Consider the following 24701-nt stretch of genomic DNA (forward strand, 5'->3'; position numbering starts at 1 on the left):
CCAGATAGTGGAGAGGATCTTCAGATAAGCAGATAAGGGCAGCCAGTTTTTAATAAAGCTTGATGGACGTGGATCTCTCATATATTATATTTTTCAGAATGCATGCAATTTTTTCTGGGGTGCCCCAGATATAAAAGATGGATTTTGTGTAAGGAAGCGCCAAAGCAGGTTCTGATCAAAGCACCAAATACTGAATATTTGGTTTAAAGGTTTAAAATTTGGCTGAAGCACTGAACATTCAGCCAAAGCACACCAAATTAAATTTTATAAACAAATGTTTAAAAAATAATAATATTATTATTCATTAAAAATTGATAAGAAATTTTAATGAGCATAATTTTTTTTTGTTCAAAGCAATTGTTTATAAAATTTAATTCACAATGTGTAAATTTTAATTAATTATGCTTTTACCAAATATTAAGTACTTTGGCCAAATTGGAGAATGAAGAAAGTTTAAAATACATGAATAATAATACTTCACTTAATCATGTGTCTACAAGAAAAAAAAAAAAAAAAATATATATATATATATATTTAGAGAAAGCAAAATAAATTTTGCTTTCCCTAAATATAATGACTATCAAATTTTTAAACAGAGAACCAAGATGCTTCAATTTGAAATAAGTGAGATATCATAATGGAGGATATTATGGATCCATTAATATTTTATGGTCAAATGTAGAAAAAAAGATTTCAAAAAATTTCCAGAGATTGTAAGAACATAACCTTCTCATAAGCTATATGCTAATTTTTTGAAAGTAAGAAAAATTTTCAACATTTCTTACTTTTCCTCGTTTCCATATCATTATACCACAAGAAGTCATGGAGTCAAAGACTCATCTGGGAGGTCCTTTTATCACACACATACAGCACATCTGTCTTAAGCACACTCAAACTCCTTGCAGACACCATACTCTCAGGCAAGGTGTTCCAATCATTTCCAACTCTGCACGAAAAAACCTGCGTCTCACTCCCCTACTCACACACTCTTTATACAGTTTCCAGGGATGACCTCTGGTTCTCCCCCCTATCTCCCACTATTTTATGTAGAACTTCTCCAGCATTAATCCTATAACAACCCTTTACCAACTTGTAGGTCTTTATCATATCTCCCCTCTTCCTCCTGTCCGCCATACTCTGCAAATTACATCTTCTCAATCTTTCCTCATACTCGACATTCCAGAGATCAGAACCTACTTTAGTCAGTCGCCTTTGGACCCTTTCCAACATCTCTTCATCCTTCTGAAAACCAGGTGACCAAATCTGGGCACAATAGTGTGTGGCCTAATCAAAGCCTTATACAACGGAACAAGAATCTCCCTACTTTTACACGTCAGTGTCCTCCGCATCATTCCCAGAAGCTTTTGTGTTATCTTCACAAATTTGGCTATGTGTCCCCTAAATTTCAGATCCTTATCTACTATCACACCCAGATCTCTTATTTCTTCCACCTCCAACGATATATCCTCACCAAGTATAAATTCTGCATCCCATCTTTGTTTTCCAAATTTTAAAATCTTACATTTTGCAACATTGAACTCACATCCCCATTTCCGTGCCCAATCACTCAATTTATTCAAGTCTTCTCTTAAGGCCACAACATCTTCACTACTCTTCATGGTTCGTCCCAACTTTGTATCATCTGCAAACAACTATATCACCATCCAAATCCTCATCTATGTCATTAATCTACAAGTCAAACAGTAATGGCCCTAAAACAGACCCCCTGAGGCACTCCACTAGTGACGTTCCTTTTCCTGGATATCGCTCCCCCATACACAACTTGTTGATACCTATCATATAGCCAGTCTCCATTCCAATGCACTAATCTAATATCCAACCCCATCTGCTCTAGTTTGACTGTCAACTTATAATGAGGTACTCTATCAAAAGCCTTTGCGAAATCCAAGTATATTACTGTGTATCCTTCTCCTCTGTCCAAGGAAGCAGTCAATTTATTGTAATAAGTAAGTAGATTACTAAAACATGACCTCCCTTTAGCAAATCCATGCTGTCCTTCAAAGATAATGCCATTGTTGCCAACCCAACTCTGGATCCTAGTTCTCACAAGCTTCTCCAATGACTTAACCACAACACCTGACACACAGATAGGCCTAGAGTTTGATGCTTGAGTTCGATCACCTCCTTTATGAAGTGGCACAATCTTGCCCTCCTTCCACTCCTTAGGAACTTGACCGAGTGTAAGACTCGTATTAAAAAAATATGTCAAGGCAGGTGTCAATTCCCTGGCACATTCCTGCAGAATACATGGTGATATATTATAGTTCGCTCACCATTTATAGGTCCCTACTTCGCATCTTTCCAAGAATAGTCGATTCATGCTGAAGGGGAGAAAGAAATGAAGAACGTCCAAATTGGTCGCCAACACGCGAAATCACGTGCTTTATAGGTAAAATTTTCCAACTGTTATACAAGCAACATAGTTAACTACAATAATCATAAAAGAGAAGTTAATTTTCCGACGTGTAATAATAAACAACTCATCCCACTATACGGACTGATTACCCTATTATCGGAATGGATTCTCCTTTTTCTGAGATGCGCAAAAGTGTCGAAGGATCTCTAATCGGTGGGCAAACTATATCAAGTCCCACAGCCTCATTAACATCTAGTTTACTCAACTCCCCATACACCTCTTGCTCACTTACAGTCAGTCTCTCCTCCCCATCATCTACTGCTCTCAATCTCTCCATGAAGTCACATTCACAAGATTGAAAGACCATTATGAACTGCTCATTAAGTATCTTTACCACACATTCTGCAAGAGCTGTCTTTATACCATTTTCTCCTATCAATGTCATCCTTCCATAATCATTATTTCTTTTGCTGGCTACATATCGAAAGAACTCCTTAGGATTCTTTTTGGCTTCATTAGCTAACTGTTGTTCATACCTCTCTTTAGCTACCCTTACCAACCAAGTCACCCTCCTTTCCTGGTCTTTGTAGATCTCATGGAATTGGTTATTTCCACTTGTCTTATGCTGCCTCCACAATGCCTTCTTTCTCTGTATTGCATGCTTAATCTCTTTATTCATTTATCTCACACCCTACCTTATTTAACCTACTCACTCTTGGAATACACTTAGATATTGCATATACTAGATAGTTTTTGAAAATCCCCCAAGCTGCATTGATCTCTTTTCCAACTTACCCATCATTCCATGCTACACCCACAAGCTGTCTCCTGAGCTCTTCATAATCACCTCCCTTGCAGTTCCACATACCCTTTTCTCACAGAGATCTTCACACTGCTGGCAACCACCCAGGTAATGGTGGATGATTTTACACCTCATTTATAATTACATCCTTTGATGAGATGACCAAATCCAAGACCCTCATTCCTCGTGTGTCCTTTGTTACATACTGTCTGAAGTAGTTATCCCTCAAAAACTCAAGAAACTAATTTTCTTTGCTTCCAGTTGCTATCTCATTATTCCAGTCTATATTGCCATAATTAAAATCACCATTATCATCACCCCCTTTTCTTATTTGTTTGGCTAATTTGACTATACATTTCATTACCACAACCATCCACATTATCTGGTCTATAATAACCTTTATTTTGTTATAAAATATACATGAATCTGTAATATTGTCAATTACATCATCTATATAAGCTTCTTAGCTCTACAGTTTAATATTTTATTATGCACCCACCTAGAGATCACTTATGATGAATTTAACTTTCTGACATAGCTTACAGTGCTAAATGAGCTCTTCTGCTTTTAAATAACTTGGTCAGGCTGGTAAAACTTACTCAATGCATCAATAAAAGGTGAATATATGGGTTGTAGATTAGAGTTTGTGATGTTCAAATAGTGCACATAAAGCAACTCCAATTCCGGGCTTGTTCTCTTAAGCTCGTTGGTAAATTTCGAAACTTCACTTTATTTTTTTAAATTGGCTATAAGATACAGATGGTTTCATAATATCCTCCATTCCAATATAATAAAACTATCATTTAATTTCATAGAGAACAATGTATTTATAAAACAATGCAGCATAAAAATCAGAACAAAATATTGCACCTTATTTCTTCAAATAACACAAATATTAGCAAAACTTATTTTAAACTGTGAAACAGAATAATTATGGATTCCTGTTACAAAATATATAGCAGAATCTTAAATAACAAACTAATGAAATATTCTGAAAACTTTATTTTAAAAGTACAGAATGGATTTAGAAAAGGACGCTCATGTATAGATCCGGCCTTTTGCCTAAAATTAATAATAGAGAAAAGAAGAGAATATAATACGGAGGTAGCAGGGTTTTTTCTCCCGGAAACTCGGGTTTTTCATCCCGCATACAGACAAATCGGCCCTTCAGAACACACGCAATTTACAGACAAAAAAATACTAGTTGTGGTAGTATGGCGTTGATGGAGATGATTCGTAGTAGAGGTTCGGAGTAGTGATTGAGACAGTTGTAGGTGCCCTCCTGCGATGAGTCGTCGGACTCCTTGGTGGTGTCACGAATAATAATAATAATTTAGAAACACATATTGCATTTATTGACTTTGAAAAAGCATTTGACAAAGTTAAAAGAAACATATTATTTAACATATTAAAAGAAAGACAAATACCAAATAATATCCTAAAAGCTATCACAAGTATATAAGAAAATAATCAAATACAAATAAGATTAAATCACGAGCTATCATATACAAGAGAGATAAACCAAGGGGTTTGACAGGGATGTCCCCCTCTCAGCAACTCTTTTTAATATCTACTTAAATGAAATAATAATAAAATGGAATAAAAATTTACATCAAGGAATTAAACTTTCTTCTACAGTAAACCTACACACTCTCCTCTTTGCCGACGATCAAATAATAATTACAAATTCTGAAGATAACTTACAGAAAGATATTTTAGATCTAAATGAGATCTCCAAAGATTATGGTATGATAATATCAACGGAAAAATCAAAAACTATGGCCTATAAAGGACAAGTTCCAGCAAGAACTAAAATAGTAATAGATAACAAGATCTTAGAACAGGTGAATTCATTTAACTACCTAGGATGTATGATCACATATGAAAATAAAAAGATATAAAAATTGCAAAATATTTAAAAATAACTAACTCTATATTCAAACCAAACCTAGTTCAGAAACAAACCAGACTAAAAGTATACAATACATTAGCCCTACCAGTCTCAATGTATGGAAGCGAAATCTGGACAATAAAACAAAAAGACAAACAAAGATTAACAACAGCAGAAATGAAGTTTATGAGAAAAACTGAAAAGTATACACTATTTGATCACAAAAGAAACGAATTAAACCAAGAACCAGTAATAGAAAAAATTAAAAAATATAAACATAAATGGATGGAACACATTCAAAGAATGAAAACAGAAAAATTACCAAAACAAGCCTTAAAGTACAAGCCGTTAAGTAAAAGAAAACCAGGACGTCCTCTTAAACGATTCAACGATGACTTCTAAGGCCGGAACAGGCCATGCTAGGCCTAAATCCTTGATACGCATGATGATGATGATAATCAAAATGAATTTGCATAAATTATGATATTGGAAAATGAATTTTTCAGCATTTTTTGGAGTAGCATACATCTAGTTTCTTCGTAAATATTTCCAACTTCTAAAATAAATTAAAAAAAAAAAACTCTTTCAAAAATAAGCCAGTAGCTAGAATTGAAAATATTTTTCTGAGAAATTGTACTGTGGAATAAGTTTACTCATTAGCCTTGAAAATCCTTCTATTTGAATTGTCATGCAAAAAAAAGGAGAGGCTTTTCCCAATTAGTTACATTTTTTTATGATGTATTATTTAACAGGAATTTTTCTACTTCGGCCAACTGAATCTTTCTACTGATTTGACTGAAGCCGAATATCTAAAAAAAACTTGCCGAATTGGCCAAATACTGAAGCAAAACTGAACATTCGGTGCATCCCTAATTTTGTTTGTTGCAGATTTAGAGAGAAGGGGTTGCTGAGGTGTGCTAAAAATGTTTCTAATGTATACCTGAAATGTGGCCAAATGGAGAACACATCATCAATGTAATGTAGCCATACTGTAGATTTATGAGAGAGAGCCTATAGCTATGCCTTCAATATATTTCTGGAATCTGCCACAGCACTACATTTCCCAAAATTAAACAAAATTTTAGGATCACAAAAATCTGGGAGCCCATCATTTTGATATTGTCAGCAAGCGCAAATCACCAAACTCATAGAGGATGCCAGTTAGGACTGTAGGAGCTTGCTTTTACAATCAGTGTGTTTGCCTATCTATAGTGTGTGTGTGTGCCTTTGGGCACATGTTCAATATTTCTTTGTGCTCATGAAGATGCTGTGGTGACCAAGGTGAAATATTGGTTGAATATTGAGATTTGGTTGAATGAGAAGTATATTGTCATATACTACTCATATAGTCACAAGAAGCCTATCTTAATAAATATGGCTGCATTAAACTTCCCAAAATTTGGGTAACTTTAATTCTTAGGCATACCATCCAACACAGCTAAGGCTAGTCAACAGAACCCATAGAAGGTGACCATAACACGACTTTAAGCTTTCAGTCTAATCCTTTAACTTAGTGTTGGTGAAATTTATATGTTTTTGCAATTTTAATATTGTTTCTTTAATGATGTCTCAGTGAATGAGATGAAATATAGCAGTGATTAAATGCGTTGTTAAATTATTTATATGCTGGAATATATTAAACTCTATAATGAGTTCAAACTAGCACATAAATCTAAATAATTGATTATTTTGTTACTATATTTCTCATATTAAGAAGTCAGTAGTGCTGAGTAACATAGGAAGGAGGACAAAGACTGACAGTTTGGGAATGTGATGTGTTTAGAATTTTAAGTGCACTAAATGTTAATAAGGCTGGGACTGGATGGGATATCACATTTATTATTATTATTATTATTATTATTAAACAAGACCTCATGGAGTCAAAGACTCATCTAGGAGGTCCTTTTATCTCACACACATCTCATCATACTGGGTCTTAAACACATTCAAACTCCTTGCAGACACCACACTCTCAGGCAAGGCATTCCAATCATTCACAACTCTGCACGAAAAAAACCTGCCTCTCACTCCCCTACTCACACCCTCTTTATACAGTTTCCAGGGATGACCTCTGGTTCTCCCCTGATCTCCTACTATTCTCTGTAGAACTTCTCCACCATTGATCCTATAACAACCCCTTACCAACTTGTAGGTCTCTATCATATCTCCCCTCTTCCTTCTCTCCACTAGACTCTGCAAATTACATCTTTTCAATCTTTCCTCATACTCGACATTCCAGAGGTCAGAAACTACCTTAGTCAGTCGCCTTTGGACCCTTTCCAACATCTCTTCATCCTTCTGAAAACCAGGTGACCAAATCTGGGCACAATAGTCCATGTGTGGCCTAATCAAAGCCTTATACAATGGAACAAGAATCTCCCTACTTCTACACGTCAGTGTCCTCCTCATCATTTCCAGAAGTCTTTGTGTTGTCTTCACAATTTTGGCGATGTGTCCCCTAAATTTTAGATCCTTATCTACTATCACTCCCAGATCTCTTATTTCCTCTACTTCCAACAATATATTCTCACCAAGCATAAATTCTGCATCCCATCTTTGTTTTCCAAATTTTAAAACCTTACATTTTGCAACATTGAACTCACATCCCCATTTGCTTGCCCAATCACTCAATTTATTCAAGTCTTCTTGCAAGGCCACAACATCTTCACTACTCTTTATGGTTCGTCCCAACTTTGCATCATCTGCAAACAACTGAATATCTCCATCCAAATCTTCGCCAATATCATTAATATACAAGTTAAATAGTAATGGCCCTAAAACAGATCTCTTTTTACATTATTTTACATTCTATTAATTTACATGAATAGAATGTGCAAAAGAGCTGGCAGCATCCATGACTTGTTGAAGAAGCCTGGCAAAAGAAAAAAATCCCAGAAGAGGTGGAAGAAAGAAATATAGTGCCACTGTACAAGAGAGGGAATCCCAGTCAGTAGTATCCAATCATAGGCTAGTGGGTGTATCAAGTTTAGTGGCAAAGGTGTTAGAGATGTAAATCACTTTTACTGATGAGAATGGAAATCTTTCAAGAGAGCAATTTGAGTAGCTTGTTAAAGGGAGATCTTACTTCAATAACATGGTTACATTTCATAGAGGGTGACAGATGTATTAGATATGATGATGCTTATATGAAATTTTTGAATTTTGCTTCAGTTTTTTGCTTTTGCTAAAGTGTTTGATAAAGTACTATATTTGAAGAATCCTGATAAGTAGCAATCAAGAAGTCATAGCTTCTTGTATACTGTATAAGGCACTAATCAAGCCAGTCACTTGATTATATGTGCAATAAGGAAGCAGTAGTGCAGAGGCAAGTAACTAAGATTGCCTTAGGACACCAGAATATTGAGTATGGAACCAAATTAAGAAATGTAGTCTGCAAAGCTGAGCAGACAGGAGAAGAGATCTTATTATTAAGACATACAAGCTGGTAAAAGGAACCTATAAGATAGATATAATTATTATAGATGTAAATATATATATAAATATATATATATAGCGCCTCCGTAGCGCAATTGGAAGAACGACGGTACATTGCGCCCTTCGATTGGAATAGGCCTAAGTTCGATTCTCGTCGCGACGGGAGGAATCTTTATCTGGTCGATTTCAATCGATGGTGAGTTAGCCGATCTCATACGGAGGTAGCAGGGTTTTTTCTCCCGGAAACTCGGGTTTTTCATCCCGCATACATACAAATCGGCCCTTCAGAACACACGCAATTTACAGACAAAAATTACTAGTTGTGGTGGTGTTGGAGGTGGGCGGTAGATGGCGTTGATTCGTAGTAGAGGTAAGGTGTAGAGAGAGTTGAAGATGTCCTCCCGCGATGAGTCTTCGGACTCCTTGGAGGTATCAGGAATAACAATAATAATAATAATAATAAGATTACCAGTAATCCCTCTATCAATTTCATTTTTGACCCTCAGTTTTTTTTATATATATATATAAAAGAATTGGGATATGTCTCAGGGCATAGTTAAAGGAAAACCGTGAAGCTGAAAGTCGATAAAACATATTCAGAATATAAATTTATTACTCTACTTCATCACAAAGAATTGAGCTAACATACTTTGGCAGGAATTCTGTTTCTTTTTTTTTCATACAACTGACAGTACAGCCCTATTGCTTCTTCTACTCTTCTGCAAATTTTACTGTTTCTCTCTTCATCAGGGTCAGCCTCTAAGCACTGCTGCTTAAAAACTTCAATTGTATGAAAAATATTTTCAAACTGTTTCTATGAAATCTCTTCTGGCTGACTGTCAGTGGTTAAATTTTCTTCATATATTCTTCAGGATCTTCACGATGTGCATCTAAATTTAGCAGGTCGGAATCACTCAATTCCTCAGAATGAGATTTAATTAACTCATGGATATTATCATTGTCAATCTCATCAAAACCCAATTCGTGCCAATGTTGGCAATTTCCTCAACAACAACATTATCCATTTCATTTGAAAAACCTCTAAAATCATTTGCACAATGTAGAAGAATGTGCTTCCAAACAGCTCGCATATTGCTAATTTCAGTAATTAGAAGTAATTTCATTCAACTTTGAGACTTCATAACCAGGCTGAGATTTCTCTGATTTTGCCAGAAAAGCCTTGAAAGGCATTCACTTCCGAAAAAAGACAGGTTTCATCTACATTACACATTTATTGGGCACAACAGCCCCCCCCCCCCTGCTTCCACAATTTTCTTAAAAATCTCTAGATAATTTGTGGCCAACTCCTTATCTGCACTTGCAGCTTCGCCAGTGATTCGAACATTATGTAGGCTATTTCTGTTTATGAAACACTCAAACCACCCAGCACTGGTGTGAAATTTTTCTTCTTTTCCATCACTGATGGCCTTATCTTTCAAGGTTGCAAAGAGACTTAATGCTTTTAATTTAATAATCAGGGGAGAACCAGAGGTCATCCCTGGAAACTGTATAAAGAGGGTGTGAGTAGGGGAGTGAGAGGCAGGTTTTTTTCATGCAGAGTTGTGAGTGATTGGAATGCCTTGCCTGAGAGTGTGGTGTCTGCAAGGAGTTTGAATGTGTTTAAGACATGGTATGATGAGATGTGTGTGAGATAAAAGGACCTCCTAGATGAGTCTTTGACTCCATGAGGTCTTGTTTAATAATAATAATAATAATGCTTAATGCTTTTAATTTAATTGGTGCTTAGTGGGATCTGTTTTTGGTTACAATCTTCAATCCATGTGAAAAGAAGTCTCTCTAATTCAATCATTATAATATTTTGATTTTGAGTGGTCTGCATGCATGATGAACTGGAAGCAGCCTTACCCTTCTCTCTGCATTCAGCAGCTTTACATAAATTGCACTTATAGTCGATTCACCCATTTTGTGTTCTTGTCCTATCTTTGCTCTGGACTCATCTTGTTCATTTTTCTTTATTATTTCAAGTTTTTCTTCCAATGAGATTACTTTTTGATTTTTATCTTTTTCAGATTTCCACTTTTTTGCTCACTAATTCTTTTATTCATGATTAAAGGTCGGGAAAATATTTTAAAATAAAGTAAGGAAACAACTGCAAAGGAGGAATAAGATATGATCAGCAAAATGCTATGTAATTAGTAGACGAGATTTGAATTTTGGAATTTTGAATTTTGGCAGTAAATTTGGAACATAGTGTACATGGAAATAGTGTAGTATGTCATTAAAAAATGTTTTAAACTGATAACTAAATTATTTCATCCAGGTGAGTAATTTTTTAAAATAGTTAGCCATAAAAAAAATGTATAGATAAAAAATTTTTTAAATCTGTAACATTTATTTTTAAGATATGTACAGGTGCACTAATCAAATTTTAGAGGCGCATTAATTGCATTTGGGCGTAGAAAAAAAAGACGCACTAATTGAAAACACACTAATCAATAGATGCATTAATCGAGGGATTCCTGTATATACATAATATTATATATATATAAGATAGACAGAATTATTGCACAGGGTAATAGATGGAAGAATGAGATGACATCCTTACAATAGTAAAAGGTCATGTACGTAAGGAAGTGAAAAGAAAATTTTTTGCATGGCAAGCAGTGAATGAATGAATGAACAAAATGCATTGCCAGAGAAGAATAAATGTTCTAACAATGTATATTTTCAAGGCCATGTATGATAGGTATTGTGGTCTGTGAATGTTATGCCTCCTGCAACGAGTCTTCTGACTCCACGAAGGCATGGAAAAACAACAACATACTGTGAATACAAGAATGCCAAAAATTTCTTTTTGAAATTCTTGTATGTTACAGATTTAAAAAAATTCCAGCACTTGAAACTCGCTACATATACTAATAAATAAATACTAAAAAGCATTAATATGCATTATTTCAAATGATGAAACCAATACAGAAGTAAGAATACCAATTTATCCAAAACCTCTGCTTAATAGTGGCTACAAAATTATCCAAATCTGGGTGACAAATTCAGGGATCCAGTCTACCAAAGAAGTCCAAATATTAACAATTTTATTTAAAATTACTTTCTAAATTATAAATAAACAATTAAGTTAATGTCACCAAGATCAGATTTCAAAAAGAAAAGCAAAGAAAAGAGCTCCAGAAAGATAAGTGCTATTTTGAGTAATAATTGGCGATATTTCATAAATTTTAGTGTTGTACTATTTAATTTAGATAACGAAGCATGTCTGCATGATTTCTGTGTGATTTATTAGTTGAAAATTTCTTCTTTAAATATAATGCAATGGCAGTACTCATGAAGTCAACCACGTGGACGTTGACCAGTGTGACCTAAGCAAGCACTGCAAAAATCAAGTGCATTAATGACAGATGAAAAGTCAAGACAAATGAAAGAAGCAGAAATAAAACAAAAGCTAGTGAAACTGAAAGAGTGAAAGAATGCAAGAATGTAGAAGTGAAAGTTAGTGATAAGGTAGTGAAAGAAAGTATGAATGAGGAAATAGAAGTAAGGTGTGGCACAACAAGAGGTAGCAAGAATGTGAGAGTGATAGAGAGTGAAATTGTGAGAATGCAAGTTTTAATGAAACAGTTACTGAAAATGAAAAATGAAATGAGGAATATGCAGAATGATGTTAGACGTTTAGTGGAAATTAATGAAAGTGTGCAAGAGAATAGAATGAAAGAAAAAAGAATAAGAGGTGATGAGTAATTCCAGGATAGTAGTATATGAAGATTCCATAATTAGAAGATTAGTTAATGAGAGAGTCCATAAGAACTTCATAACTTCATTAGTTAATGAAGAGAGTCCACTTCTACATAGTGAAATGCATAGTCAAATAAGCCAAGCAAATAAGAAAAGGGTGATCATTATGGGTGATTTTAATTATGGCAATATAGACTGGAATGAAGAGATAGCAACTGGAAGTAAAGAAAATGAGTTTCTTGAGTTTTTGAGGGATAACTACCTCAAACAGTATGTAACAGAGGACACAAGAGGATTAAGGGTCTTGGATTTGGTCATCTCATCGGAGGATGTAATTATCAATGAGGTATCAAATCATCCACCAATTGGTCAAAGTGACCATGAGGTGATTACTTGGGTGGTTGCCAGCAGTGCAAGGACCCCTGTGAAAAAAGGGTATATGTGGAACTACAAGGGGGGGTGATTATGAAGAGCTCAGGAGACAGCTTGCAGGTGTAGCATGGAATGAGGAGTTAGCTGGAAAAGAGATCAATGCAGCTTGGGGGATTTTCAAAAAATATTTAGTGGATGCAATGTCTAAATGTATACCACGGGTGAGAAGGTTAAATAAGTTAGGTGTGAGATGGATGAATAAAGAGATTAAGCTTGCAATACAGAGAAAAAGGGCATTGTGGAGGCAGCATAAGAGAAGTGGAAGTAACCAATTTCATGAGTTCTACAAAGACCAGGCAAGGAGAGTGACTTGGTTGGTGAGAGTAGCTAAAGAGAGGTATGAACAGCAGTTAGCTAATGAAGCTAAAAAGAATCCTAGGGCGTTCTTTCGATATGTAGCCAGCAAAAGAAAGAATGATTATGGAAGGATGACATTGATTGGAGGAAATGGTATAAAGACAGCTGTTGGAGAATGTGTGGTGGAGATACTTAATGAGCAGTTCATAAAGATCTTTCAATCTTGTGAATGTGACTTCATGGAGAGATTAAGAGCAGTTGATGATGGGGAGGAGAGACTGACTGTAAGTGAACAAGAGGTGTTTGGGGAGTTGAGTAAACTAGATGTAAATAAGGCTGTGGGACTTGATAATATATCACCGCGTATTCTGAAGGAATGTGCCAGAGAGTTGACACCTGCCTTGACATATTTTTTTAATACGAGTCTTGCACTTGGTCAAGTCCCTAAAGAGTGGAAGGAGGGCAAGATTGTGCCACTTCATAAAGGAGGTGATCGAACTCAAGCATCAAACTATAGGCCTATCTGTGTGTCAGGTGTTGTGGTTAAGTTGTTGGAGAAGCTTGTGAGAACTAGGATCCAGAGTTGGGTTGACAACAATGGTATAATCTTTGATGGACAGCATGGATTTGCTAAAGGGAGGTCGTGTTTTAGTAATCTACTTACTTATTACAATAAAGTGACTGCTTCCTTGGACAGAGGAGAAGGATACACAGTAATATACTTGGATTTTGCAAAAGCTTTTGATAGAGTACCTCATGATAAGTTGACAGTCAAACTAGAGCAGATGGGGTTGGATATTAGATTAGTGCATTGGATTGGAGACTGGCTATCTGATAGGTATCAACAAGTTGTGTATGGGGGTGCAATATCCAGGAAAAGGAAAGTCACTAGTGGAGTGCCTCAGGGATCTGTTTTAGGGCCATTACTATTTAACTTGTATATTAATGATATTGGCGAAGATTTGGATGGAGATATTCAGTTGTTTGCAGATGATGCAAAGTTGGGACGAACCATAAAGAGTAGTGAAGATGTTGTGGCCTTGCAAGAAGACTTGAATAAATTGAGTAATTGGGCAAGCAAATGGGGATGTGAGTTCAATGTTGCAAAATGTAAGGTTTTAAAATTTGGAAAACAAAGATGGGATGCAGAATTTATGCTTGGTGAGAATATATTGTTGGAAGTAGAGGAAATAAGAGATCTGGGAGTGATAGTGGATAAGGATCTAAAATTTAGGGGTCACATCGCCAAAATTGTGAAAACAACACAAAGACTTCTGGGAATGATGAGGAGGACACTGACGTGTAGAAGTAGGGAGATTCTTGTTCCATTGTATAAGGCTTTGATTAGGCCACACATGGACTATTGTGCCCAGATTTGGTCACCTGGTTTTCAGAAGGATGAAGAGATGTTGGAAAGGGTCCAAAGGCGACTGACTAAGGTAGTTTCTGACCTCTGGAATGTCGAGTATGAGGAAAGATTGAAAAGATGTAATTTGCAGAGACTAGTGGAGAGAAGGAAGAGGGGAGATATGATAGAGACCTACAAGTTGGTAAGGGGTTGCTATAGGATCAATGGTGGAGAAGTTCTACAGCGAATAGTGGGAGATCAGGGGAGAACCAGAGGTCATCCCTGGAAACTGTATAAAGAGGGTGTGAGTAGGGGAGTGAGAGGCAGGTTTTTTTCGTGCAGAGTTGTGAATGATTGGAATGCCTTGCCTGAGAGTGTGGTGTCTGCAAGGAGTTTGAATGTGTTTAAGACCCAGTATGATGAGATGTGTGTGAGATAAAAGGACCTCCTAGATGAGTCTTTGACTCCATGAGGTCTTGTTTAATAATAATAATAATAATAATAATAAAGTCTGCAATCCAGGAGGAAGAATAAGTAGGATAATTCAGGCAGCATTGGACATGAGGAAGAAATGAACAAGGGCATTAGTGATGATTGTGGGGATGAATGATCTAAGTGGACATAAGGAGCATGTGAGGGAAAATATCAGGAGATTATTGAGAAGAGTGAAAGATATCCATTCTTTCCCACTGGATATCCAAAGACATCCAGTGGGAAAGATTGTCAGTGTGTTGCCAAGGCATGACAACGATGAGTTACAACAGAGAGCCAAAATCATAAATGCCATGCTAGCAGAGCTGTGTGAGGATAAGGGAGCACAGTTTGTGGATGTATGGCATGTGTTTGAGGGAAGAATGAAATTATACAGGTGTGATGGGTTGCATTTTTACTCTACGAGTAAAACTTTTTCAGGGGCTCACATTGGTGATGAGTATAGGCATTGCAAACCCAAGATACCCAAGCTAGACCTGATCTTACTTGGCACAATATACACTTGGTATATCATATCTGGAGACTCTTCTTCTACTCTTCTTTTCCTCTACTCTCTCTTACTTCTTACTCCTTCCCCTCCAGTCTCCAGTACTATTAGAGCAATTCGAGGGTGAGAGGATGACTCTTTCCTCTCAAACTGTAGTTTCCACTATCTACTAAAAAAGGCAAGCCTAGTTGTCTTAAGGTGGCAGCCCCACCACTAGGATACTTATCGTCATGCTAGTCACTTGACATCGGGATACTTTCAAGTCTCAATGAAATCCAAACTGGACAGAAAACATGGGAAACGACTACAAACTGGAAAAAAGTTAAGAAACTTTAGAAAAAGAAAAACACGGTGAAATATGCTGCATGGAACATTAGAAGCATAGCACATAAAGAAGAAGAATTGGATAAAATTTTAAATGACAAAAATATAGAAATTGCAGTTCTTACAAAAACAAAAAAGAAACTTAAAGGAACAAAAGAAACGGCTAACAATATCATAAATAGTGGAGTGGACAAGCAAATACATGCAAAAGCTGGTGTAATGATTTGGATCCATAAATCAATTAAAGCAAAAATAACTCATTATACATACTAGAATGAAAGAATATTAGAAGTGTGATTAAAATTAAATAAAGAAAATTTAATAGTTGTTGGAGTGTATGCCCCTGAAGAAGGAAAAGAAGAAGAAAATTATTACTTTTACAAAGAGTTACAAGGAATATATGAAAAATTAAATAAAATAGACCATATAATTATAGCTGGAGATCTTAATGCCAGAATAAGAATGAAAAAAATTAACAATAATATACAAAAATTTGGAGAACCAACAGTAAACAAAAATGGAAAGCGACTCATTGATTATACAATATATAATAATTTAAAAATAATGAATACATTTTACAAACATAAAAATATACATAAATATACGTGGTGTGCAAGAGGACAAAAATCAATAATAGATTACTTTATAGCAAATGAAAAAACAAAAAAAACCTCTTCCTAGATGTTAAAGTTAGAAGAGGGCTAGAAATTGAAACAAATCACTATTTAGTACAGGCAAAACTAAGATTTCCGCCAAACTGGCTACAAAAAATACAAAAAAATAAACAAACTACAGAAACAAAATCTAATTACAAAGTAAAACTACTAAATGATTCAAGTATAAGAAATTTATACCAACAGAGGATTAATAACTACTTTGAAAAAATACAAGAAAATGAAGACATTAAGAAAGAATGGAATAATATAAAAGAAATTATCACATCAGCAGCATATGAAAGTCTAGGAACACAAAAAATATCATAAAAATAAAAAATTACATATATGGGACAATGAAATAAAAACAATAATTGAAAATAAAAAGCTGGCTTTTAAAAGATGGTTAAGTAGCAAAAAATAATAAGATGAAATTGAATATAAAAAAAGACAAGCAATAGTCAAAAGAGAAACCAGAAAGAGACACAGAGAAAGCTAGGAAAAATTTGTATCATATCTAGAAAATGACATATACAAAATACTAAAACACATGAATGCAGATATAAAAGAAACTGCAAATATAAATTGTGAAATATATGTAAAAGAATTCTTGGATTACTTTACAGATCTTTGGATCGATAATACTGGCATCAAAAATAATTACACCAGAAACCTACAAAATATCTTAAATGATATGATAACGATGAAAGAATTAAAGGACAATGAAAATAAAATAAAAAATGGCAAATCAGCAGGAGAAGATGGGATAAACTCCAAACTGTATAAATCTGCTAGGAAAAAATTTCATCAAAGATTACTAAAATTATAAAATAAAATATATACAAATGGACAAATACCAATAGAATGGAATACAAGCATAGTAATACCTATATTTAAAAAGGGGATAACTACAGAGGTATTAGTTTATTGAATACATGCTACAAAATATATAGCAGAATACTTAATGAAAAACTAAAAATATACAGTGAAAAAATATTATTAGAATGACAAAATGGATTTAGAAAAGGAGGGCTCTACAATGGATGCAACTTTCTGTTTAAAACTACTTACAGAAAAAAAAAAAAAAAGAAGTTAATTTGGAAACTCATCTTTTGTTTATAGATTACAAAAAAGCATTTGACAAAGTAAAAATATATATACTGTTTGATATATTACAAAGAATAAATATACCTAATATTTTACTACATGCAACATTAAATATATATAAAGATAATGAAATAAAAATAAATGAAAAGTTGTCTGAAAAACAATCTATAAACCAAGGAGTAAGACAGGGATGCCCTCTGTCTGCAACACTTTTCAATATTTACATTAATGAAATATGAATACAGTGGAACACCTTAAACAATCAAGGTATAGAAATTTTATAGGAATAACAAAATAAATATGCTATTATTTGCAGATGATCAGGTAATAATATCAGATAAGGAAGTCAATTTACAAAGAGCAATATATAATTTAAACATTATAGTAGAACAGTTTGGAATGAAAATTTCCATAGATAAAACTAAAACAATGGCATTTTGTGGACAAACTCCAGTTAGAAGCAAAATCGTTATTAATAATAAAATAATAGAGCAGATAAATACTTTCAGTTATCTTGGATGTGAAATATCATGTGAAGGAGAAAATGACAAAATTAAAAACTTCACAATTTTTACAGATTATCGGCCTGATAAATAGAACTCAACCCAAATTGCGTGTAAAACATGAAATATTGTATATTTCGTGTTTTACACGCAAAACACGAAATATACAAATACTTTAGCAGAGCCCAAATTATTATATGGCAGTGAAATTTGGGCAATAAACAAACAAGATAAACAAAGAATAAAAACAAGTGAAATGAGATTTATAAGAAGAACTGCAAAATACACATTATTAGATCAAAAAAAATAACAAAGACATTTTAAAAGAACTAAAAACAAAATGAATAGAAGAAAAACTAAACAATTATAAACAAAAATGGATTGAACATGTAAACCGAATGGCCAACACCCGACATCCTAAACAAATACTAAAATATAAGCCAATTGGAAAGAGAAGGCAGGGTAGACATCAAAAAAAGGATATTGGATGGATAATGAGACCAGAACAGACCAATATGGTCTATACCCATAATTAGTGTTATGATGATGAGTACAACTCTGTCTCTACCACAACTACTATCATCATCTACACCAACACCATCTTCCACCCACAACTGCCACTAGATTTTCACAGACAATCACAAACATCCTTGCCCACAGCGGGATTTGAACCCGCAGTCTTTTGGCTGGAGAGCTGATATGCTGACCACTCAGCTAACCAGGCCGGCTTTGAATGACTTTGGAATGAGTGCAATGGAGAAAGTGTTGCTGGATGGAAGTACAGTGTGTGATGTGTGCAAGAGATTAAGTGAAAAATCAGGAGAGTGGTACTGAAAAGACAGAAGTTCTTGGCAGTGGAAACAGTAGTAGTAGTGTGAGAGAGATGAAGAGAGAGAAAATGGGAATGCAAGAGAAACAAGGAGATGGGAGGGAGTCCAGGTGGACATGGCATAAGTAGAGCGGATGTTGCAAGTGGTAGTGAATGTGTGTATGAAGATAGAGTATACTGCAATGTGGGTGGGGAAGTTGAGACTGAGCAAATATGTGGTAAGTGGTCTGCATGATAAAGGTGATTGGGAAGGTGTGGTGGAGAAATAACAACCAACAAGTGGCTTGGATAGGACTGATTATAAATCTATGCATAATAACCAATATGATGCCATAGATCAGGCCTCATACAGATTACTGTGCACAGATTTGGTCTCTGGGTTTTCATGGTGATGAGGATATGTTGGAAATGGTCCAGAGAAGATTCATAAAGGTAGTCAGTGGCGTTCGGAATGTGGAGTATGAGGACAGATTGAGAGAATTTAGGCCGCAAAGACTTGTGAACAGAAGGAACATGAGGGGGGGGGGAATATAATTGAAACAAAAAAGCAAGTCAGGGGTTGTTATCATGTAAACATGAAAGAGATTTTTCATAGAATGAGAGAGGGGAGGTAGAACAAGAGGTCATCGCTGGAAACTGTATAAAGAGGAGGGTGTGAACAAAGGAGTGAAGAGAAGGTTCTTTGCATGGAGAGTGGTTGGTGAGTAGAATGCATTGCCTGAGTGTGTCATGAATGTAGACACATTGAATCAGTTTAAGGCATGGTTGGATGAGCAATGTGTGCAACAGTGCATACCTGCCATGAGTCTCTGATTCCATGGAGGTCAGATGTTAATAATAATAATACTGAATATACCAATTATCCCATTGGGAAAACCATAGTATTACTAGGATCCTCTGTTAATCAAGAACTGAACTAACCATTTTCCAACAAATTTAACATTACCGATATACAAGGTGTCCCTGAATTCATGGCCCAAATGCGAGGGGATGGTAGTACACACCGAAACCACCAATATTTGTCATAGAACATGTGGCTGCAAACGCAGTGAGGAGTCGGAAATGAAGGACAGACAGACACAGGTTTCCAGAGTGACATTTATTGGAGATCATTAAAACAAATGCTCAAACGTCTGCCCACCAACATTGATACATGTAGCACAATGGCGGAGTAGTGATTGGCGTACCTGCAGTAAACACCGGGCTTGTAACGCACGTTGCTGGCTGTGATGGAGTTGGGCTACCAGATCCTCTGTGGACCGCACGGGCATCTCATACACGACACACACTTCAAATGACCCCACAAAAAGAAATCGAGACAAGAAAGATCGGGCGATCTGGGGGCCACGGGATGGGACCACCACGGCCAATCCATCGGATCCCAAATGTGGCATTAAGATGCTGATGCACGTCCATGCTGAAATGGGCAGGTGTCCCATCGTGCTGAAACCACATACAGGAGTGGATGGCGACTTGAACATCCTGAAGCAATTCGGGCAAAATCTGTTGCAGAAAAATACAGTACGTTCCCCCATCGAAGTGGTCCGGCAGTAGATAGGGTCCAATTAAGTAGTCATGCACGATCCCCGCCCAGACACTGATGGCGAATCGTTGCTGGTTCGACTGTGGACATGCACCATGGGGATTCTGGGCCGCCGACAAATGCGCATTACGAACATTGACTACGCCTTCATGTGAGAAAGTTGATTTCATCCGTAAAGAGCACATGGGCAGCGGGGAAATTGAGCTGTACGACACTTTGCTGCAGGAACCACTGGGCGAAATCCATGCACAGGGAATAATCAACAGCTGTCAATGCCTACACTCGCTGCAAGTGATAGGGGTGAAGCCCTTCTTCATGCAGTCCTCACCAGCACTGTTCCGATGCCCACCCGTGCTCCGGGGCGGCAGATCGCGTGCTTGTACCTGGGTTATCTGTCACCATACACAAGATGTCCTTGCTAATAGCTGGCGTTCTGACCGTCTGTGCTTGTCCAGCATCATGTCGACTGACGTGGAAGGTGCCTGCCTCACACAGCTGACGGTGCAGTCGAGCAAACATTTTATGATCGGGCACATGGCACATAGGATATTGCTCATGGTACAGTCTTTGCGCCTCTCTACCATTGCCCGTACATCAGGTGCATATCAGCTTGCTCTGCATTTGTAAACTGCTCCATCTCATGTCCAGTCAATGCTGAGAATGCTGGGGTTTGGCCAATCCAGCGCTTTTAAGCTGTGCCGCCTTGTCTGCACCCCCTACTGGCACCAGGCTGCTTTGCAGCCGCATATTCTAAAATGAATGTTGGTGGTTTTGGTGTGTACTACCATCTCCTCACGTTTGGGCCATGAATTCAGGGACACCCTGTATATGAAATAAAGTTACATCATATAAATGCATCTTAAAGCAATTAAACATAAAATACTAGTTAAAAGTAGATCTCTCTAAATGAATTTATCAGGAGTGATTACAACAATAAAAATAGAATTTATTTTCTCTTACGTAAAAATATTTGTTTACACTTACTCTCAATGATATTCCATAAAAAGCGAAGCGTAGCGATCATCTCCTTCTTAATCAAAACATCTATTAGGTTACCAAGGCTTCCTTTCTCTGAATATATGTCATTTAAAAACATTTCCATAGGCGATCTATTTTGATCATGAGCAGACTGATCAATTCTCTGTTCAAAACAAACAAAGCATTACTTGAAAAAAGAAAAAAAAAATTGTAAAATGATTTCATTAACATGTTTATTCCAGGTTGTCTCACACATGTTGCAAATCAAGTGAGAACTGTAACTCTCTATGATGTCTCCACAATGGGTAGACGCAGTTTTACAAAATTTGTCGTATACAACATTCCAGTTTTATTTATTATTTTTGGTAGAATTTTCATGTAAAATTTCTATTTTTGAACTGTCTTAATTATATGGAAAATTTCAAAAATAATGTAATATTATTTCAAGTCATATAATCATACACATATATAAAACTAACTTCTTAACTTAAATTAAGGGGATATTAAATCCCACATAGTTTTAAAACCGAATAAGAAACTCAAAGATTGGAATCAGAGAGTTTCTTGCCGAATATAGTAAACTATAAAGTATCGGCGACACTAGCATTAACCAATGCAAGTGATCCTAGTACGTAGTACAATATCGGACGACTCGTTGCAAAGGTGGGGGAAGTTCAGATCACTATTCTTAGGTATTTTCCATAATGTAAAAACACATTTCCTAGGAAATGTATGCTGTTATTACATTATGGAGGGAGGTCACTACCCAGACCGGTTTCAGCCTTTTTTGAGGCTTCATCAGTGAGTAGCTAGACCTAATACCAAAGTGTATAGTGAAAAGAACTTATGTACTCTGCGAACGAGGTTTCCAAACAGGTGCAACCATTAAGTTACTTAAGTATAAAGAGCTAATAAGCTTCATTTCGGCAATGAAAAGCTCTTTATACTTAAGTAACTTAATGGTTGCACCTGTTTGGAAACCTCGTTCGCAGAGTACATAAGTTCTTTTCACTATACACTTTGGTATTAGGTCTAGCTACTCACTGATGAAGCCTCAAAAAAGGCTGAAACCGGTCTGGGTAGTGACCTCCCTCCATAATGTAATAACAGCATACATTTCCTAGGAATTGTGTTTTTACATTATGGAAAATACCTAAGAATAGTGATCTGAACTTCCCCCACCTTTGCAACGAGTCGTTCTGTATTGTACTACGTACTAGGATCACTTGCATTGGCTAACGTTAGTGTCGCCGATACTTTATAGTTTACTATATTCGGCAAGAAACTCTCTGATTCCAATCTTTGAGTTTCTTATTCGGTTTTAAAACTATGTGGGATTTAATAATATCCCCTTAATTTAAGTAATGTTTCATTGCCGAAATGAAGCTTATTAGCTCTTTATACTTAAGTTACTTCTTAAAATAAAATATTGTGCATTATATAAAATGGGTTGGTTTCTGCACCTAGTGATGTGTATACGAATGCCATGCAATACTTTAATTTTATGATTATATCATCCTAAATTATCCAAAAAAAAAAAAAAAAAAAGAAACAAAGTAATCATTACAAGTATCAGTTTTACTCCCCTTAACTTGAGCAATTGGAGATTGAAGACGACAACCTTCAAGAAAATTGAAGCCTTTGAGATGTGGCTATATAGAAGAATGCCAAAGATATCATGGACAGAAAAAATTTTAAATGTTGCTCTTTCAGGTCAGATTTTTCAGGCTTATTATGGATGATATGAGACTGGTGTTCCAACAGTCATTTTTTCAGAACATCCTGTTTGAGTAAATCACACAGAACCTGGGAAACACTGAGGAAGGAGTGAGGGGATATTTATGCTTTGTGTGTGGGGGGGGGGAACAAAGCAATTTTATTTATAGGAAAAAATATGGGAACTAAATTATATCTTTTAAGGATCTATGAAGCAGATTCTGAGATTCCCATGATGTATGAAATTGGGACTCACCATACAGGGTCAAGGGTTCCTAGGAAATAACTTGTAAGTGCTACAAATGATCTTTGAGGCGAAGCCATTCTGTATCATGATGCTTTTGATAATGTCAAGTTTCTATGACTTACCAAAGATCGCAAAGATGTTCCTCACAAAACCATAGTCCACTGCTGATGCTCCTACCTGCTGCCTAGTCAAATTCCTAGCTTACCTTAGGTGCTCATATAAGCAATTTTCCATGAAAAATTCATCAGAATTCCTGACAAAAATTAAAACCTTATCCTTGCAGCCTACTTACATCATGGTCAGTTCTGACATCCCGCTTCTTATTTACAATTGTACCTCTTGCTGACACTCTCCAGTTGTTGTAATTACAAGAGTTCTCTCCAGAAACAGCTGAACTCTTCGACAATGTCATTCACTCGGTCTATTTCATCTGTAGAAACAAAATCAACAAGCAGATTGCTGAAGGTACTGCTATGGGGAGCCATCTTTCTCCTACCTTAGCCCATTTCTACTTAGAGCATCTTCAAGACTTGTTATTCACTTCAACACAACTGCAACCTTCCTTTTGAGTATATGATGATGTTTTCATCATTTTTTCGGAATCTGAAGGGTCGCTACCAACATTCCTAATCAAGATTAAGCCTTCAGCAATGCATCAACTTCACTATGAAAAATAAAAAAAGATGGAAAATTAGTCTTCTTGGATATCCACCACTCTCATACTTCATCTGGTGCACAAACAACTTTAGTTCATCATAAACTTACCTTCATAGGCAATTGTATACAACAAAATTCAGTCCATCATCCTTCTCAAAAACTGAGTATCATCAAATCCCTGCTTAATAGAGCACATATTGTCTGCTCTGACTACAAAGATATGAGACTAGAACTAACTTGATTCCATCTGAAACATTGTACTACAGGCTTCCCCTCAAAGAAGATTCAACACATCTGTGACACCAGCTGGTCCCTAGGAATCCAGACCCTGTATGGCAAGTCTCAATTCCATAAATCATGGAAATATCTAAATATACTTCAAAGATCCCTAAAAGATATAATTTAGGTCCCACATTTTTTCCTGTTAATAAAATTACTTCCTGGTTATCCTACACAAAGTATAAAGTGTTTACCAGGCCGTGCAATTGCCTTCATTCCTACTTTGGACAAACAGGACATTTTGCAGAAAAAACGACTGTAGGAAGGACACCAGTCATAGATCATCCATAATACACCTCAAAAATCTGACCTGGTTCAGCCTGAATTGGACATCAACAATAACATCTTCTGGTCTAATACTGAGTTGTTTTATAGGTTTCATTTTAAATTAAAGATACCAAGAAATCATATACTTGGTTTAATCCTTTATTTAAATAGAAGCAAACAAGTTTGCACCTGGACTATTTTCAGGACTGGGGTAACTTGTATAAAGAAGCTAAGACTTCCCATCACTTGCCTTAGTATTCCCTTGCAGACATGTATAATGGGATTACCATACATTCTTTCTACTCCTTTGGAATCTTCTCTGTTTTGAG

The 24701-nt window shown here is 35.9% G+C and overlaps 1 protein-coding gene across 3 annotated transcripts in view; it reads right to left on the reverse strand.

Moving 5' to 3' along the window:
- LOC150098493 (uncharacterized) overlaps positions 1–24701 on the reverse strand; it is a 137208-nt gene that overhangs the window by 14131 nt on the left and 98376 nt on the right. For all 3 annotated transcript variants that reach the window (XM_090405356.1, XM_090405357.1, XM_090405358.1), the window contains one exon: positions 21213–21369. In XM_090405356.1, coding sequence (XP_090261482.1) covers positions 21213–21369 — 157 coding nt within the window. The remainder of the gene's footprint in view (positions 1–21212; positions 21370–24701) is intronic.

The sequence above is a fragment of the Typopeltis vanoorti genome, chromosome 15 (genome assembly GCF_054136105.1).
Source record: "Typopeltis vanoorti isolate ZY-2024b chromosome 15, IOZ_Tvanoo_1.0, whole genome shotgun sequence".
Lineage (NCBI taxonomy): Eukaryota > Metazoa > Arthropoda > Arachnida > Uropygi > Thelyphonidae > Typopeltis > Typopeltis vanoorti.